At 34.5% G+C, this 20,419-nt stretch overlaps 1 protein-coding gene across 1 annotated transcript in view; it reads left to right on the forward strand.

Annotated features, from left to right (window-relative positions):
• LOC107153256 (phospholipid-transporting ATPase IB) overlaps positions 1-20,419 on the forward strand; it is a 97,665-nt gene that overhangs the window by 17,675 nt on the left and 59,571 nt on the right. The window contains exons 5-13 of the mRNA XM_048801240.1: positions 4,047-4,223; positions 5,081-5,115; positions 5,231-5,352; positions 6,359-6,464; positions 7,051-7,133; positions 8,413-8,462; positions 13,943-14,012; positions 18,045-18,129; positions 19,576-19,722. Of these exons, the coding sequence (XP_048657197.1) occupies positions 4,047-4,223; positions 5,081-5,115; positions 5,231-5,352; positions 6,359-6,464; positions 7,051-7,133; positions 8,413-8,462; positions 13,943-14,012; positions 18,045-18,129; positions 19,576-19,722 (875 nt within the window). The remainder of the gene's footprint in view (positions 1-4,046; positions 4,224-5,080; positions 5,116-5,230; positions 5,353-6,358; positions 6,465-7,050; positions 7,134-8,412; positions 8,463-13,942; positions 14,013-18,044; positions 18,130-19,575; positions 19,723-20,419) is intronic.

Genomic DNA, 20,419 nt, shown 5'->3' on the forward strand with positions numbered 1-20,419 from the left:
AAATTCTTTGGCATTTCATTCATTTCAATGATGATTCCGTTGTTTGGGGGTTAAAGACTTTTGGAGGCATTTTATTTACTTGCTTTCCCATGTTTTCTGTATTTCTGTGTTGAGATTTGCCACTCTCCTTGAATGGAATATTCTTCAGTAGGCTGCGTTCACTTTACTGTGTATTCCAAGAGTCCAGTCAGTATGTTTTCAGTATTTTGATCCATAACTTTCCAAACATTTGGGGAGCTTACTATTGCCTGTAATTGCAAATACAAAAGAGCAAATCATCTACTAATAAGTCTTTAAACTTGTTAAAGAGTTTTCTATAACTCCACTACATCTAAAGTGGTTGGATGGGGATAGTATGCTAATAGGTTGAAAGAATTTTATTAAATAAATGGGATTGTTATTATACTACATAGGGCATGAAAATGAAAGAGAAAAAAAGTGACTGGATAACAGGAAAAAGAAAGGAGAAACAGAGAAAAATAATAGGAAGGGGGAAGGAAGAAAGGCAGAAAATTAAAATGTGAGTATATGAAAAAAGAGAGGCTGTCAGTGTAGAAAACAGATGTAAAATGTATTATATAAATTTAATTAATACATTACCCAGAAAAAATAATGACAAGCAACCTCCCATTAAAAAGTAAACACCCAAAATCACTGATGTTAACCTAACAAAAAGGAAAACTAGAATATAGAGAACAAAGCAGTGTAAAAAATAAGTAAATACAAAAATATAAAGAATAAAAAAAACTAAAACAAAACAAAAACAGAAAAACTAAAGAACTAAACCAACAGAAGAAAAACCTGACCCAAAAGCAGAACCCATCCCAACACACCCTCAAAAAATAAAAATAACATACATTCATATACATGAACAAAAAAATATAAAATTTGAAAATAAGTCAGGTATGGAAAGTACAAGGATAGAGGCAAAAAATGGAGAAGCGATGAGAGAGAAAAGAAAGGGTGACAGTATAAGATAAATGTTGAAGTGAGTAAGAAGAGAAACAAAATGAATAGGTCCAATTAGTACAAAATTTTACATAAATTTAAAAAAACAGCCATGGGTAAAGACACCCCTCTGGAACCCTAGCTGTCCAGAGGGCCAAGGCAGTTTGATTACAAGGCAAAGGACCATTCCAGCTACCTAGGAAAACTCTCCTTGAATGGAATATTTCTCAACACTAAAAGCAAAGGGATTTGGGGATGCAGCTCAGAGGCCTTGTGCCAAAATTAAGCAAAATACAATCAATTATCATGTAACAACAGCAGAATAAATTTTAAAAAAAGAAGAAGTGGGGAAAGAGGGTAGGCAAGAGAGGTAATAGAATGGAGAGAAAAAGAAAAAATGAGTAGAGTATAATTAAAAATAAAAAACAACCAGGCACTGTTGCTCACATCTGTAATCCCAGTGACCCCAGAAGCTAAGGCAGGAGGATGGTGAGTTCAATGCCAGCCTCAGCAACTTAGTGAGGCCCTAAGCAACTTAGTAAGATCCTGGCTCAAAAATTAAAAAGGGCTGGGGATGTAGCACAGTGGTTAAGTGCCCCTGGGTTCAAACCCTGGTACAAAAAATAAACAAACCAACAAAAAATCCTGGTAGTATGGATCTGTCCAATTAATGCATTATTACATTATCAATAAAAATGCATAAGATTATGGATTAAGTAATACAATTTCCAATAGAGTCAGGGAATCCATTAAATTAATACATAAAATGATACCAGTCTAATAAAGACTAACAGCAAGGAATCAAAATTTATTCCTTGCTGATGTTTCTGAGATAAAGGTAGTTCTTAGTGAGACCTCCTGGTTTGGACTGTCTGCTATCGGGAGGTGTAGTAGATATAGAAGTTTATAGTGGAACCTCAGAGTGACTCACCTGTATGTTTATTATTAGATCTTAGATTATTATATCTTTCTACATCAGACTTTTGATTCAAAGGCTTCCCTGCACTCAAGTTCTTGCATTTTTCTATGCTGGTGTCCATTTGTCTGCCTTTGGTATGAGCTTATGTGGTTACAGAGCTTTAATGGATCATCTAAAAGCCGGTAGGATTGTTGGATGGAAACTTTTGAGTGTCTTCAGCCTTGTGGCCTGCTCTTTCCCAGGCTGGAAGAGCAGTTTGTGTTCTGAGTAAACACCTTGTCCCAGGGACTAGCTGAAAATAACTATTCCTTCTCTTTTTAATGGTAGTGGTTCTGCTGCTCTGAGAGATCCACCTGCCCAGTTTAAATGAGAGCCCCCTGCCATCAACTGGAGAAAAGATGGGACCTTGGGTGACCCAGAGAGTCTGTAAATCCCAGCAGGTGTGCTCACTTGCTGATAAGTCCTTGTTAACCCCATGATAATTTTTCACAATTAGGGCTTGCTTTTTTTTCTTGCTACAGGGCATTAGAATGGGTCTGAGAGTCTCTAAGGGTCAGTCCCAGGATATTGGCTGTGGTGTATTGCCTGGGCTGGACTATTAGTAGATATCCCAGGTAGGCAGCTCTAAAAATCCCACACTATGAACTGGTTTGCAGGTGCATGCCTGCAGCTCTGCCTCGACAGCAGCTCTTGCTGTCTGCCTGAGTAGCAAACGTGGCTCTGATAGATTTCCCCCTCAAAAACTCTGAACCTTCCAAACTGCCAGACTGTGGCTTCTGTTTTTAGGAATTGTCTGGCACTAGGCCACCCAATGATTCAGCCTTTCAGTCAGAACTCCCAATAGGGCTCTTCCACAGACCTGTTCCTGGACTGATTTTTGGGCTCAGAACCTACCTTTGCAGTGAGAAAGAAGAAAAAAGAAAGAAAAAAGATGGAGACTCATGGAGTCTATGTTGGATCTTGTGGATGTTGAAAACAGCGTAGAAAAAGTGTGGTGATCCCTGCTCTTCCGTGCCCAAAGTTGCCCTTTTAAGATGGATCCTGGTCCCAGCTCTCACTTTCTCCAGCTCTCATTTTTCTCCAGCAGCTCTGATCCTGAGTCACCCCAGTTTGTTGCACTGCATTTAAATCTCCTTTATGTTCAAACAGCATATCTATATGATGGTGATGTAAAAAATTCTTGTGATCCGTATGGTCCCCTCCCTCCCTTTGCCATTTTGCTTTCAGCACTTGAAAAGGGTTATCCCCTCCCCCACTAAGCAGCCAGGCATGCCCTGAATTGTTGTAGAATACTCCACTTAAAAAAAAAAAAACAAAACTGTAATTTTTCTAAAACAAACAATAAAACCACAAAAAAAACCCCAAACAGAAACAAATAACAAAAACTCACGATATTCCTCCACTCCTGCTGACCGTTTTCTCTTTGTTGGGATCCAATTCATCTTCCAGCAGCTCAACAAGAATTTATTTTATTTTTAAATTTATTTGTTCTAATTTGTTATACATGACAGCAGAATGCATTTGGATTCATAGTATACAAGTGGAGCACAATTTTTCATATCTCTGGTTGTACACAAAGTAGAGTCATACCATTCGTGTCTTCATACATGTTACCTAAGGTAATGATGTCCATCTCATTCCACCATCTTTCCTACGCCATACCCTCTCCCTTCCCCTCCCTCCCCTTTGCCCTAATCAAAGTTCCTCTTTTCCTCCCATGCTCCCTCCCTACCCCCATTAATGGATCAGCATACACTTATTGGAGAAAACATTTGGCTTTGATTTTTTGGGATTGGCTTACTTCACTTAGCATGATATTCTCCAGCTCCATCCATTTACCTGCAAATGCCATGATTTTATTCTCTTTTAATGCTGAGTAATATTCCATTGTGTATATCCAAGCAGGGGACATGAATTATGCAGGAGGCTGTTACCCACCATTTTCTTCTTATCATTTTTTTCTTAAAATGAGTTAGCTTTTATTTATTCTAAGACTTATCTGAATTTCTAATAGTATAGTTGTATCTGAATGATGCTGAAACTTAATAGAGCCTGAATGAAAGATTGTGGTTATTTAAAAATATGGTTTATATTTGCTTTTATACATGGTTGGAATTTTTGAAGAGTTTTATACCGATAGTCTTGTAACATGTATATTTCCTCCTTCATTTTCTCTTAGAAATCATTCAGACAATACTAATGATGGTAATGAAAACCTCAGGTATGAACATTTTTCTTTCCTACTTTGCCTTTGTTCCTTTTCCCTGAAGTCAACTTTTATGAATAATAGCGTATTGATTTGTATCACCTTCCTCTTGTCCAGACCTCAAATGGCAGCTTCCAGAAAGCTCTCTGGGTAGATCTCTCCCATATCATATTCAAAAAACTTAGAATTTATCCTTTAATTTACTGCTTTTGAAGTTACTTTGTCTCAATTTAATTTGTCTCAAATTATTTTTAACTAACAGATTGAGTATCCCTTTCCTGAAATGCTTGGGACCAGGAATGTTTGGGATTTTGGATGTTTTTCAATATTTGAGTATATGTAATGAGATATCTATATACAACTTATACACATAGCCTGAAGGTGATTTTATACAGATTTTTAGATTTCAATTGACATATAATAATTATACATGTTTATGGGTTATAGTGTGATATTTTCATACCTGTGTACAATGTACATTGATCAAATCAAAGTAATTTATATAACCATCATTTCATTTATTTTGTGGGTGTGTGTTGAGAATGTTCAAAATATTCTTTTAGCTATTTTGAAATATACAATAAATGATTGTTAGCTATTGTCACCCTACTATGAAATAAAACACTAGAAATTAATCCTCTTAACTATATATATTTTTTCCAGTACTGGGGATTTAACCCAGGGGCACTTAAACACTGAGCTACATCACAAGCCCTTTTTATTTTTTATTTTGAGACAGGTTCTTGCATAATTGCTTCGGGCCTCACTAAATTGTTGAAGATGGCCTCAAAGTTGCAATCCTCCTGCCTCAGACACCTAAATTGCTGGCATTACAAGTGTGTGCCACCATAACAGGCTTAATTGTAATTTTTATGCAATATTTTTGATAATTTTGTTCATGAAGAAAGGTTTCATGGTTTGTAATTTTCCATTTGTTTTATCACATTGGTTGTCAAAAAAATTTGGATTTTATAGCATTTCAGATTTTAGATTTAATTTTTAATTAGGGATGTTCAACTTGCATACCGTTTTCAGTACAAGTGTAGGTATTTCTAATGCCATTTTGCACTTGATGTCTGGGAAGATGTATCATTTAACTGAATTTTAGATATTTACTACAGCTCTATAGACTCTGTGTAGATCCTTCTCCTTTTGAGTATTGGCTGGTGCCATTAGGGACTTCTGGTCAAAAGTAATCTTCTGTATTCTTCCTCATAGTAGAGCATCTTTCTGTGAATTTAATGACCCTAAATTATTGGAGAACTTTGAGGATGGTCATGTAAGTCTGCTATTTTTCCCTTCAAAATGGACATGATAATGCTGTATAACTTTAAAACTTACATATAATTTCCTAAAAGAAATATAATTTTCTGAACCCAGTAGGAGAGAGTCTTGGGAAAAAAATGATCTATCAACCAAGAATTTCTGGTGCAAAGGAATTTTTTGCACCAATATAATGAGCTAAACACTGACTTTATTGTGTGTGCATTTAAACATCATACAAGACCTTTTACTATGTAGTTATCTATTTTTCAACTATCTTCTTTGTATTGCATGCCATCAATATCTTCATTATTCCAACACACTGATATACTAGATTTGAAATCGTGATCTTCTATAAAAAAGTGATCTTTTAAAGCATACATCCATACCTGTTTATTCTTTGCTTAAATACCCTCTGAATACTGGCACTGCACTAAGGATAAAATCCAAACTCATGACCATGGTCTTCTCTCCAACCTCATTCTTTGGCACCGTCTTTTGCTCAAGGTGCTAAAGGTCACACTTGTCTGGAGGCTCCACAATCACACAAAGCTGAAGCTTTCTGCTTCAGGTCCTCTGAACTTGCTGTGTCCTATGTCAGGTACAGGCCACCACAAGTGACAACTATACAAACAGTGAATAAACCTTTTTTGTTTGGATATTAATTTAACTGTCTCCTTAGATTCCCTGGCCACCTGTCTGAAATAGACTCCTCTTCTTCTGTCACAGGCCCTGTTTTTTTCCCTCCAGCTTCAAGAAATTCTATCTCCTCCAGGAGGACAGAAGCTCTAAGAGGGCAGGGCCATTCTGATGTCTCCCTAGCCTCCTCTACTGTCCCTGACTCGGTAGCCACCCACAAATACTTTTTGAATCCATGATGTTTCTTGGCTGGGGCCTGCCTTGTGTGTTCCTGAGGTTTAAACCTCAGGCACCATACCTCAGTTGGTACAATATTGCAGATTCTGTATAATTTCCACATGGCTGGCATTTAGGAGACTCATTATCTCTGCATCTTTTTCTAGCCCTCATCAGAATACATTAAGGAATTCCTTACCCTCTTATGTGTGTGCCATACAGTTATTCCTGAGAGATGTGGAAATGATGTACTCTACCGGGCTTCCTCCCCAGGTAGGTGTCATGTGCAAAGAAAGTGTGCACCTCATTGTGCCTAGTGGGTAATGAGGCTTCAGGAGAAGTTGCTGCTGCTGCTGATATCCATTATTCCTACCTCTTCTTTCCCTGAAATTCTCACTAGTGGGGATACACAGAACAGAGCAGCTCAGAGCCATTCTACAACCCTGGGGCTCCTTGTCTCTCATTTCAAAGATTGTTGTAAAGAGGCCAAGATGGGCTCTTGGGCCTGGAGAGCTGAGCAGTGTTTTGGTCATAACCAGGAATAAAACAGAGGTGAATTTAAGGCCCTGCAATATTTTATGAGGGTACTATTAATGTCATTGAGAACAAGCAAAATCATTATGTGTAGTAGTGCTGTTAGCTGGGTAAATTCATCTTAGTCCAGAAAAAGGCCCTATTTAACCAGATTTCTTCTTCATGAGCACTAGTACCTAGAAGGACAGATAAATACACTTGGATCAAAAAAGTCAACTTTAAAATATGTCAAAGTATTTTAGTATTGCAGAATGCAAATCTGTATTAAATTAAATTTGGTATGAATATTGCTTGATGCCTATTAATATGGACTATTTATTGACAGATGAAGCTGCTTTAGTGAAAGGAGCAAAAAAACTTGGCTTTGTTTTCACCACAAGAACACCTTATTCTGTCACCATAGAAGTTGTGAGTATGACACTGAATACTTTTGAATGTTTTACAGACTCCTGATTTTCAATAGAAGTACAGGTGTACCATGGTTCAGAGTAGAAATCCTGAAGATTCTGGGATTCCCTCTTTATCTCACCCCTTTCCAAACATTGGCCTCAGGGACCTTCTTTCGCTTCTCTAAGTTTGTCTTGTCTTATTATTGTGCATTTATGCAGGGTTTGTGAAGATTAGATGAGTTAATACATAGAGAGTGACTGGGATTAGTGTCTGGCACATAGAAAGTACACAGTTTAAGTGAGCTATTCCTAAGAGTTAAAATCATCAAAACTTTGAGAGATGTACTATGATTTTCTATGTGAAATTTACATTGTTTAAATATTTTTTGTGAATTCTGTTAGTATATTGATTTTTCATTTTAGTGTGTGTGTGTATGTGTGTGTGTGTGTGTATATATATATATATATCCATCCTTTTTCTGTGTGTGTGTGTGTGTGTGTATATATATATATATATATCCTTTTTCTGTTTGATAATTATTCACCAAGAGTCTTTGATATTGTGGGAGAAAATTGAAATAATGGAAACATAGTAGCCAACATGCTGATTTTTCCCCTAGTGATAATGGGATGGTTAGGGGTGTTTGCAACTTTGGTTAAAAAATTAATTAATCATTATATCTAGAGTATCTGGCACATGGACAACTCTGAAATTATTTGAAATTCTGCCACACATCACTGCCTTATTGGTGATGCTAGGAATTGGTAGATTCAAAGATAAATTGATCTTGGCTATTAGAACTCAAGAGACTATAACTGAAAAACTTAGAAAAGAAAGCATCATTGCTGTAGACCTTTAAATATATCATATCACCTCTTACTGTTGTCCATCTCTTCAAATTAATTAATAATATTTTCATTTGCTCTTTGCAATTTATTGAAAAGATTTATTTTTCCATTATTGTCTGATGATTGTCTCTTATACTACGTGTGTATGTGTGTCCCTGCCCTCTAGAAAGTATTTATAAAATGTTTATACTAGTGCTAATTTTAAATTGAAAAGTGAGGTGCTTTTGTCCTAATTTGGTACCCTTAGAAACATTCATGGTAATACTGCCCATGTTGCAAATAATGCTCTTACCAGAGGAGGACATTGTCATCTCATTAGAATTGTAAGAAAATTTATATTTTGAAAAAGATGTGTATTTGGAGAGTAAAACATTTGTGACTGGGGGTATGGATTATTTTATAAGATGAATGCATTTTTCCTCTAATAATTTTTTTTTACCTTCCTGTAGATGACAGAAACACACACTTTTGAAATCCTTAACATCCTGGAGTTCTCTAGGTAAGCTCTCTTCTCATACAGTTCATGTATTTTCAAAGGCAGTTTCCACAACTTTTCCAATTGAGATTTGGTAATGTGAATCAAAACTTCAAAACAGAATCATGAAATTCTTGTTAGCCTCTATGTGGAATCTTAGCTCAGTTCTTGGTTTTTGCAAAGAACTCATTAGGCCAAATTCCCCTTAGTAAGTTGTGTACAGAGTCAAATAACTCCCTTTGATAGCACTGCCAAGGTCAGAATTGTGATTTTGGATCTGTTATAACTTTACCATCTCACTGACTAGACAATAGCACCTAAGGGAAATGATCACCTTCTGTAGGGTCTGCTGTCCAGGAAATACTCAGTGAATATTTAGTGGAAGGATAGATGTTGGAAATTATTTTCACAAACCCAACATGTTTCTTTAAAAGTAGACAGTAAATTAATTCATTTTTTTCTTTTTAAAGGTCAGTGATGTGCATTCAAGTCCTTCCTGCTTCTTACACTTCAGTGTTGTTCTAGCACCAACAGCTAATTCCCCAGAGTACATTGTGAGGATGGTGATGCTAATACTAATTTTATTGAACTTTTCTGCAAGACCTATGAAATCATATCTCTTGAACTCTTTGAGCATTCTAATGTAGAAACTGAAAATTTAGGAAAGGAAATGATGAAATTACGCATTAACTCTTCACAAAGTTGAATGATTTTGTTTAAATCGTATTTTTAAAGACTTGTTTCCTAATGACATTTTTAAAAAACCAAAAGAAATTTAACAAGTTTTTAAGACTTGGCAAAGTTGTCATCAACTTCTCCTCACATACACCTTGAGAGCTTTTTCCAAAATCTTTTTTTATTTTTATTTTGACTTTCCATAACTTTTATTAATTATAGTATATTAACTCCATGGCTTAAACATTTGTACTTCTTTTAACATTTTTTGAAATGTGAGATTTTTGAAATTTGCTTTATATATCCTTTTTTAAATTAGTATTGGAGCTTTATAGTTATAAATAGTAGTCAGTTTCATCCCGACAACTCATAGATACACAGAAATCGATTTTACTTCATGATCCCCCTCTTTTTCCTTCCCATTTTCCCTCCCCTCTCCCATTCTCTTTACTCTACTAGACTTCCTTTCATTTGTCTATTAATTTATATTTGGTTATTTATGCTCTCCTATCCTTCTCTCATCCTTTCACTTCTTTTACTCTAGCCTCTGCATATGAGAGAAAATATTAAACTTTTGAGTTTCTGAGTTTGACTAATTTCTCCTAGCATGATATTCATTCTCCATTTCCATCCATATACTGGCTAATGGCCATAATTTCATTCTTTTTAATGGTTCAGTAGAACTCTATTGTGTATTTATACACAATTTCTTAATCCATTCATCTGTTAGTGGGCATCCATAATTTAGCTATTATGAATTTTTCTGCTATAAAGATGTGGCTGTGTCAGTGTAGTACACTGATTTTAGATGTTTTGAGAAAATACCCAGGAGTGGGTTAGTAGGGTCGTATATTCGATTCATTCCTATTTTTTTGAGGAATCTCCATATTGCTTTCCAGAGTGGTTGGGCTAGTTCACAGTCCCATCAAAAATGTCCAAGTGTTCCTTTCTTCCCACAACCTCACCAGCATTTGTTGTTGTTTGTGTTCTTGATCATTGCCATTCTGACTCCTGTTAAGTTTTTGAATTCTTTATATATTCTAGATATTATTTCTCTTTCAGAAGAGTAGCTAGCAAAGATTTTCTCCCATGTATTGCTAGTTGTTGGTTTCTTTAGGTTTTCTCTGTCCTTTTGATTCAGTTTTCATAGATTGTATTTGTCCAGAAATGTATCCATTTTATTCTAGGTTTTGCAGCTTATTGGAGTATAAATTTTCAAAATATTTCTTAATGATCCACTGGATTCTGTAATTGGTAATTCCTTCTTTTTCATCTCTAATTTTATGAATTTGTGTTTTCTCTCTTCTTCTTTTGGTTAGTATGGTTATGGGCTTATCAATCTTGTTTATCTTCTCAAAGAACCAACTCTTGTTTCATTGGTCTTCTGTATATTTTTTATTCTCAATTTGATTGATTTCTGCTCTGATATTAACTATTTCCTTCTTCCTACTGGTTTTGGAATTGGTTTATTATCCTTTTTCATGGACTTTGAGATGCATCATTAGGTTGTTCATTTGGGATCTTTCTGATTTTCTTATGTAGAAACATACACATATAAACTGTCCTCTTAGAACTGCCTTTATAGTGTCCCAGAGGTTCTAATATGTTGTATCACTATCATCGTTTGAATCTAAGAATTTTTAAATTTCTCCCTTAATTTCTTTTATCACCTATTCATCATTCAAAAGTGTAATGTTCAATCTCCACAAATTTACATAGTTTCTGTACAGTTTTGTCATGTTGATTTCTAATTTCAATCCATTATGATCCGATAAGATGCAAAGAATTATATTTTGTATTTACTAAGAGCTGCTTTGTGGCCTATATATGGTTTGTTGTGGAGACGGTTACATGAGTCACTGAGAAGAGTATATTCATCTGTTGGATGAAATATTCTATAGCTGTCTGCTAAGTGCATTTGATTTATAATATTTTTCAGGTCTAAAGAGTCTTTACTGAATTTATGTCTGTATGATCTATCTAATAGTGAGAGAGATGTGTTGAAATCATTCAGTATTATTATGCTGGGGCATGAGACTTCAGTTTGAGTAGTGTCTCTTTTATGTAATTGAAACCATATTTGGGGCATAAATATTTACTATTGCTATTTCTTCTTGTATTTTTCCCTTTACCAGTATTTTTCTTTACCAGTATGAAGTGACCTTATTTGTCTCTTTTGATTAATTTTTGTTTGTAGTCTACTTTGTAAGATAAGAGAGTAGCTACTCCTCCCTATTTTGGGGCTCCATTTGCATGATACATCAATTTCCATCTTTTTACTTTCATCATGTGGCTGTCCTTGCCTATGAGGTGAATTTCTTACAAATAGCATATTGTTGAGGATTGCTTTTTAAACTCATTCTGTTAGCCTATATCTTTTAGTTGGAGAATTGAGACCATTTACATTCAAAGTTATTACCAGGAGATGTTTATTAATTCCTGAGATGTTTATTAATTCCTGCCATTTTGATTTATTTATGTTTAATTTTGTCCTATTTCTCATTTACTTAGCTACTCTTAAAATGAGATTTTTTTCATTTATGAACTCTGAGGGTTTTTTAAAATTTCTTCTGTGTGGAGTATTTCAATAAGTAAGTTCTATAGAGCTGGTTCAGTTGTCATGAATTCTTTTAGTTTGCGCTTATCCTGGAAACTGATGAAGGAAGAAGAAACCTGCCCTGGGCTTCATGTATTATTCCATCCTCACAACTCTTTCAAGTAGATCTTCCTGTCCCCATTTTGCTGCCCTACCCTGTCAACTTGTGATATCCCTGGATACCGACAGGGCCCACTACGAGTTCACAGGGTAGAGACTCTGCTGTTGAACTAAACTCAACCATTAAGGCTAGCCATTTTGTTGTCCAACTCTGAGATTCTGTCTTCAAAATGGATTACTTTCAGAGACTTTCAGCTGAACATATATTTGATTTATTTTGTCTTTAATTTCCAAGATTATGTTTGGTTCTTTTTCAGTATTTCTATCTTTTTTATGGAATTTCTCATTCATATCCTATACTGACTTCCTTAATTCATTCAGTTGTTTTTCTTTGGTCTCTTGGAATCCATTGATTATTTTTATAATGATTCTTTTGAATTCTTCATCTGATATTTAATCCACTTCAATATCTTTGGAGTCAATTGCTGGTAAATTATAAACCAGAGGAGGTGTTGTGTTATCTTGAATTTTTCATATTTCTATGTTGAGTCTGGGAGATATTGTGTGGGCCTTTTCTGGACACAGTATTCACTTGCTAGAGTGATCTAGATTGAGATTCCTTTGTAGGTGTGGTATAGACAGCTTTTATGTTAATTGTCTGTTTTTGCTGTAATAGTAAATAACCACAGGTGGGACCTGGGGGCCCACCTCTATCTGTTTCTACTTGAGGCTTGGTTGTTAATTTTGTTTTTTGTCTCTTCTATTATTTGTATTAAAGTACAGCTGAAGATTGTTATTGATTTGTGTATAAAGCAAGATGCACTGTCTTTTGGTTGAGTTTAGTTCAACAGCAGAGTCTCTACCCTGTGAACTTGTAGTGGCCCTGTCAGAACCTAGGGATACTACAAGTTGACAGTGAGGGTAGGGCAGCAAAATGGGACAGGAAGATCTACCAAAGAGTTGTGAGGATGGAATAATACATGAAGCCCAAGGCAGGTTTGTTCTTCCTTCATCAGTTTATTTTTTTTTTAATTTTGTATTTGTTCATTTTAGTAATACATGACAGTAAATGTGTTTTAGTTATACATGACAGCAGAATAGCATACATACAGAGAATATAACTCCCCTTTATTGTGGTTTTACATGATATACTAGTTGTGTATTCATATTTGAACATAGGAATATCATGTCTGATTCATTCTACTGTTTTTCCCATTTTCATTCTCCCTCCCATCCTGTTACTCCCCCCTGTCCAATTCAGTGAACCTCCATTCCTCCCTCCCTGCACCTATTGTGAGTCAACATCTGCATATCAGGTAGAACATTAGGTCTTTGGTTTGGGGTGTTGGCTTATTTCACTTAGCATGATAAACTCCAGTTACATTTATCAGCAAATGCCATAATTTTATTTGTCTTTCAGGCTGAATAATATTCCATTGTGTGTATGTACCACATTTTATTTATCCATTCATTCTGTTGAAGGGCATCTAGGTTGGTTCCATAGCTTAGCTTTTGTGAATTGAACTGCTGTAAACATTGATGTGTCAGAGGAGTGGGATAACTGGGTCAAATGGTGGTACCATTCCAAGTTTTCTGAAGAATCTCCATACTGCTTTCTATAGTGGTTGCACCAATTTGAAGTCCCATTAGCAGTGTATGAGTATACCTTTTCCCCACATCCTCATCAACATTTATTATTACTTATATTCTTGATAATTGCCATTCTGACTGGAGTGAGATGAAATTTCAGTGTAGTTTTAATTTCCACTCTAATTGCAGAGATGTTGAACTTTTTTATATATACATTTTTTGACCAATTGTATTTCTTCTTCTGTGAAATGGTCTATTTAGTTCCTTTGCCCATTTTTGATTGGGTTATTTGTTTTTTTGGTGTTAAGTTTTTTGAGTTTTTAAATATATCCTGGAGATTAATGGTCTGAGGTGCAGATGAAGAGTAACTTCTGAGTGGTAGTAGTAGTAGTAGAAGGTTGGAGAGATTTACAGTTAGGATCCTAGTTTAAGGAACTAGGTAAAGAAAAGGAAATGGAGACTGGCAATTGAAGAAACATGTTGATTTTTTCATCAATTGTCAGCTGGGGACTCTATGGAATTCTTTTGACTTTAGTTGTGTTATGTACTAAAGAAAATAATGATAATTTTCATATCGTTTTAGCAATAGAAAAAGGATGTCGATAATTGTACGGACTCCTGCAGGACATCTTCGGCTATACTGCAAAGGGGCAGTAAGTGTTGGGATTCATAATTCACATGAACTTTTTCTGTCCCTGCTCCACCAACTTGTAGAAAGTTGTTCACAACTTAACAATATCTTTAAATGGTGTTTTCTCTCTGCGGTTGCTTTTGGTTGTCAACAGACTAAAACTTCATTGCATGGTAGCCAAAGAACTTTCTCACAGCCAGAGTTCTGATGTGAGACACCAGAATGCTTGTTAAGCTTAACGTCAGTGATATGTTTGCTGTCATTTGGTTTTTTTATTGAGAACTAATGATAAGATTGTTTGTGCCAAGAATTTGTCATAGGAATTTTGATCCCAGTTTCACTTCAAAGTATTTGGATTTGGTACATGTCATGAATTTCTTTTAACCTTTGTAAATCTTTTTAAAAAAGTATTTATATGTTTATTTACCACCATATAAGTTTACTGAGGTATGATTAAAGTTTAAAGTTTATTGAAGTAAAATAAACTGTATATTTAAAGTGCACAAATTGTTAAGTTTTGATCCTGATTTGTTTTCTGTCATCATATATTTACATTCACTAAAATATTACATCCATGAAACAAGGATGTGTGTGTGTGCCTGTTTGTTGGGCTTCTTGCATTCTTAATCATACTGAGATTTGTCCACATTGTAACTTATACCAGTAGTTCACTTCTTTGTGATGCTGAGTGGTATTTTCATTTGATGGCTGTATCATAGTCTGCTTATCCATTCACCTGTTGGTGGATATTTTGTTTGCAGTTTTGACTACTACAAGTAATAGTCCTATCAGCATTTGTGTGCAAGTTTCATTGGTTTTATTTTTATTGGATGTATATACCTAGGAGTAAAATGACGGGATCACATGGCAGGTATATGTTTAACCAAACTGTGGTTACACTCCTACCAGCAATCCTTGTCAATACTTTGTGTTGTTAGTCTTTTTAATTGTAGCCTTTTTATTTTTAATTGTTTATTTTACTGTGGCTTTTATTTACATTTACATACTGTGATGGGATACTGAGCTTCTTTTCTGGGGTTTATTTGTCATCTGTATTGGGTGTCTCCAAGACCATTCCTATGGAGATTTACTAGCAGGAATCATCAGACTCATCATATAGTTTCCTCATGGCTGAGATTTACAATAGTAGCACAGTAAGAATGCACAGACAGATCTTAAGGGGAAAGACATAGGTGGAGTCTGGAGGAATCAATTTCCATGGAGTCACAAAGGGAAAGTTTATATCAGTTTAGTGAATTGTGTACCAGCCAAGTTCCTAGATGCCAGCCAAGGGCCAACCTTATAAGAAGGTGTTTCTGAGGATAACAGTCTCGAACCTGATATGTTAACTTTCTTGCATACCATCCACTTATTTCTTTGGTGAACAGTCTTCTTAAATATTTGATCTCCCTTGGTTAAAAAAAAACTTATTTTTTTGGAGGTAATATTCCCTCAGCTTATATTCTTTGAAAGTGATCATAAAGAACATAAGTAATTGGTAGAATTTACCAGTAAATTAATTTATGTCTAGTGCTTCTCTTTTGGAAGATTGATTATTGGTTCAATTTCTCTAATATATGTAGGACTATTCAGATTGTCTATTTCTTCATGTGTGAGTTTTGGCAGATTGCATCTTTCAAGAAATTGGTCTATTTTGTTCAGGCATACCTATACATTTGATATTTTTTATCTTCTCTCTTTTTCCTAATTGGCTGGCTAGACAGTTTATTAGATATATTGATTTTCCTCAAAGAAACTGATTTTAACCTTATTGATTTTTCTTGAAAGCTTTCTTACTTTCTATTTCACTGATTTCTACTCTTTATTTTTTTCCATAAATTTGTCTAATTTTTGTTTCATTTTCTCTTCTATTTTCTAGCTTTCTAAAGTACAACTTGATTTGGGAGTCTTCTTTTCTAATGTAAATGTTCAGTGCTATAAACCTCCTCTATAAACCTACTGCTTGAGTAGCAGCTCACAAATTTTGATATATTACACTTTCATTCAACTCAAAATATTTTAATTTTTCTTTGGTTTCTTCTTTAACTCATGAGTTATTTTTAAGTGCTTTTTGTTTTGTTTCTGCTTTTCGTTTTTGTGATACTGAGGTTTAAACCCAGGACCTCACTTATACTATTCAAGTGCTCTACCACTGAGCTATATCCCCATCCCTTTTTATTTTATTTTGAGTCAGGGCTGGCCTCAAAACTTGTGATCCTCTTGCCTCAGACACCCAAGTAGCTGAGGTCATTACTAGAAGAAGTGTTTTGTCTTCACATATTTAGGAATTTCCTGGAGATATTTCTTGGATTGACTTATAATTTAATTCCATTGTATTCTTAGAACATTCTTGGTATGACTTGAATCTTTTAAATTTTATTGAGAGTTGTTTTATGGGTCAGGTTTTGGTCTGTGTTGTCAAATGTTTGGTGTGCCCTTTAAAATAATAGGTATTGGACTGTTTTGGTATGTGGTGTTTTGTAGCTATGGATTTAGATACAGTTGGTTGGCGCATGCACATAAACACACACATATACATATACACACACTCATATACATACATACATACACTTACTGGCTTTAACTATTTGTTCTGTCAACTAATTGAGAGGGGAATATCAAAATTCCAAACTATAATCGTTTTATACTTGCTCTTATTAGGTACATAAACTTTTGGGATTGTTATTTCATTTTGATGAATTGATCTCTTTGACATTGTGAAATGATTCTTTATCCTTTTTAATATTTTTTATTCTGAAATATCTTGTTTGATATTAATATAAATGCCCCACATTTGATTAGTTAGTATGGTATATCTTTTTCTTTTCACTTAAATAATTTACATGAGTATGCTTCAGCGTGTTTCTTTTGGGGAGCAGGTAGTCGGTTCTTGTAGTTTTGAGTCATTCTGGAATTTTCTGCCTTTTAACTGAGGTATATAGATCATCTTTAGACTGTACTTATTGATATGGTTAGGTTTCAATGTATCATGTGGACATTTATTTCCTAGCTGTTCCATCTATTTTTCCCCCTTATTCTGATTTTTTTTCTGACTTTTTTTTTTGGATTACTTGAATATTTTGTGTTATAATTTCTCTTCTTTAAAAAATTATTAGTTTATACTAGGCATATTAAATTCATTATATTTTACCTACAGGTGATATTATATTACTTTAGTTATAAGAACCTTACAATACTATAATTCAGTTTGCTTTCAATCTCTGTGCTATTGTGGTTGACATTTTGATTTTACAAATATTATAAACCTCACACCACATTGTTATTAATTTTGTTTAAAGTTGATTATCTCTTAAATATAAATAATTGGCTAGAAATATAATCCATTCATATGGAAGCTGATCAGTCCATTGATACCTAATGTTCCTCAGCCTTCCCCCTCTCTTTCCATGAAAGTAATTCTTCCAATCACTTACAGTCTTCCCATTCAAGTAAGTTGATGAATAAAATATTCACCATTTTGTTATATGTTTCTAATGATCTACTTTCTATTTGTTAAGAATTTTCTTTTAATATGTAAGTAAACAAAATAGATGTTTTTATTGTTTTTCTCAGTCTTAGAACATTACAGGGAAGATCTCTGAATCACTAAATTCTACCTGAAATAATTATTCTATACTTGGTTTTTAATCACTTGGGGTGTATGTTGAACAGAGACCCACTTGGGCTGCTTTTATAGGTTTAGAGAAATAGTTTGCATTCAAATCATGCAGAGTGTGGCATTTGACTCTTCTCATTATTTCGGGTAGGTGTGCTTTTTTTTAGATTGTTAAAATTTCTTTGATAAATTTGAGGATTTGTAAGACAATGATATTTTTTTTTTCATTACTCTCCCTGTTGTCTTCTCCAATGTGTAGGTCAGACTTAGTTTTATCCAAAGTGAAGAGAGATGCTCTTTAAGACTTATTTTTGGAATTGTGGCTGCTTAAACTCCTTTACACCTACTAGATTCAGCAATAAAATTATAAGGCACTATTTAGAATGTTGACTTAAAATCTTATATTCGATGTTAATTACAGGGAATCATTTTTTGTAGGACACAGTGATTTATGAGAGACTTTCAAAAGATTCCCTATTTGTGGAGGACACATTAAAACATTTGGAACTTTTTGCCACAGAAGGTAAGTGAGGTTGTTTAGAATCCATTTACTTTTGAAAATGTTGTTCTTAAAGGTTGTGATTATAACCTGAATGCATGTCACTGGTGCTTGTTAGGCACACAGGTGGCATGCAGAGCTCTTTTATGTTTGTGACTTTATAATGCCTTCTGCTTGCTTGAAAGTAAATGGTTTCTCCAAGGAATCCTAAGATACCATTATTATTTCCCCCCTTTTTCTCCTTGTAATACTTTTGTGCTTATGAGCAAACAGTAAAATGTGTGTTCTTACTATGTATTTCATTATGTTTAGCTCATCATTATCTATTTCTGCAAGCTGTGTTGCCTTTTAGCTGGTTATATTAGGAACTTGGCCCATAGATGGAGAAAAACACAGGCTTTTCCAATATGTGTTATACATTTTGTAGTTAATTATTTCTATGTATAACTCAAAAGCCAACCTCACTGACATTTTTCTATCATTTTTCCCAATGTCTTTCTCATGTTGACTTATCATCTTTTAAGGAAATATAATTCCATGAGTGAATTTCAACCAAGGACAACATTCACTTAAAGCTTGGCAAAGACTTTGAAGAGCAAGATGAAATATCATTTAAGAGTAAAGCTACTAATATCTGGCAAGCTGAGGCTAACTTTGTCCTTTTAGTTTATAAGCTGCTGCTTCATATAGCCAAGCATATGTCCATCCTGAAAGTATGGATGTAGTTTGCAAAGTTGTACATTGGACCTTTTATTGCTATTAAAATATAGAAGTGCTGTAGGCAGACTGTACCACATACAACCATATGGGAGCTCTATTATAATTGAACACAAAACAGAGAAACAACTTCTGTGTTCTGTAGAGTCAGTTTGTAGGGAATCCTAAAGTATATAGATGCCAAGATAGCCTTGGCAAAGTATTATAGTATGGTTTTAAAAAAATTTAAATATCCCACAAAATGGGATTTAAGTCAATTTTCTGTTGTTTTGGAGATTATTTGACAGTAACTGAAAACTTGAACCTTTGTTCATTCATTCATTTATTCAGCAGGTAGTTAATGAACATCTATTAAGTGCCATATACTCTCCTAAACATCTAGGATAATAGTGGAGCTCAAGCTCTGAAGGAATTTACAAGTAGATAATGTCAGGTGATTCCAAGTTCTACGAAGAAAAAACAGGAAAAGGGAAGCAGGGAAGGATGCAGGGCACTGTTTATCGGGTGATTTAGGCCCAGACTGAAGGAAGGAAGGGAAAATGAAGTGGCTTCCAGAGAAAGTGGAAGACTCTGAAAGTAAAAGGACCAGCAAGGATGTTACTGTGAGTAAGGAGGAGCAGAGGAAAGACAGCAAAGGGAGCCGGAGCAGACTGGTAGGTCCATGTGAGGCACATCTAAAAGGCTTTTGAATATTATTTCTTAATGCTCCACTTGTGCCTGATGGCTGGCTGCTGATCACGTTCTTGCTTGCAGGTCTGAGGACTCTCTGTATTGCCTATACTGATTTAACTGAGACAGATTACCAAGATTGGTTGCAGGAGTATAAAAAAGCTAGTGCAATTTCACAAAACAGAATTCAAAGACTGGAGGAATGCTATGAGATTATTGTAAAGGTAATGTAACCCACATGCACTCTGCATGCCAAGATAAATATATGATGGAGGGCTGGGGTTGTAGCTCAATGGTAGAGCACTTGCCTCGCATGCAAGAGGCACTGGGTTCAATCCTCAGCACCACATAAAAATAAATAAATAAAATAAAGATATTGTGTCCACCTACAACTAAAAAAATAGTAATATGTATTATAGAAATTCACTTGTCAGTGTTTCATATCTTGTTGTACTTTTTAAAATGTGTTATACATTTTATAGGTTAATTATTTCACACATAATTATGTATGAGGGTTTTTCTTTAAAAATATAAACCTGTTCTATGCTGAAATTCATAAAATATATCTTAAAAATATTTCTGTCTCTTCTGCATCATAGCCTAATCACTTAAATTTTGTAACCCTTTTTATACCTTTTCCTATTTCAAAAGAAACACATATTCATTGTAGAAAAACAAGCAAAAATAATAAATAATCACTTATGTTGGGCTAATAAATAAGCTCTGGTATGTAAGCTTCCAGTCTCTTCCTTTTCTTTATATAGCTTTGTATTATATATATATATTTAACATACACATATACACACACAAGTTTTTCCCATGAATATTAGCACTCAAGTATGTTCTACTTGAGTCATGAATTTTTCATGTAATAAATTGGGAATGTTTTTCCACATCATTCAATATTCTTTTTTTTTTTTTTTTTTTT

Source organism: Marmota marmota, unplaced genomic scaffold (genome assembly GCF_001458135.2).
Source record: "Marmota marmota marmota unplaced genomic scaffold, marMar, whole genome shotgun sequence".
Taxonomy (NCBI): Eukaryota; Metazoa; Chordata; class Mammalia; order Rodentia; family Sciuridae; genus Marmota; species Marmota marmota.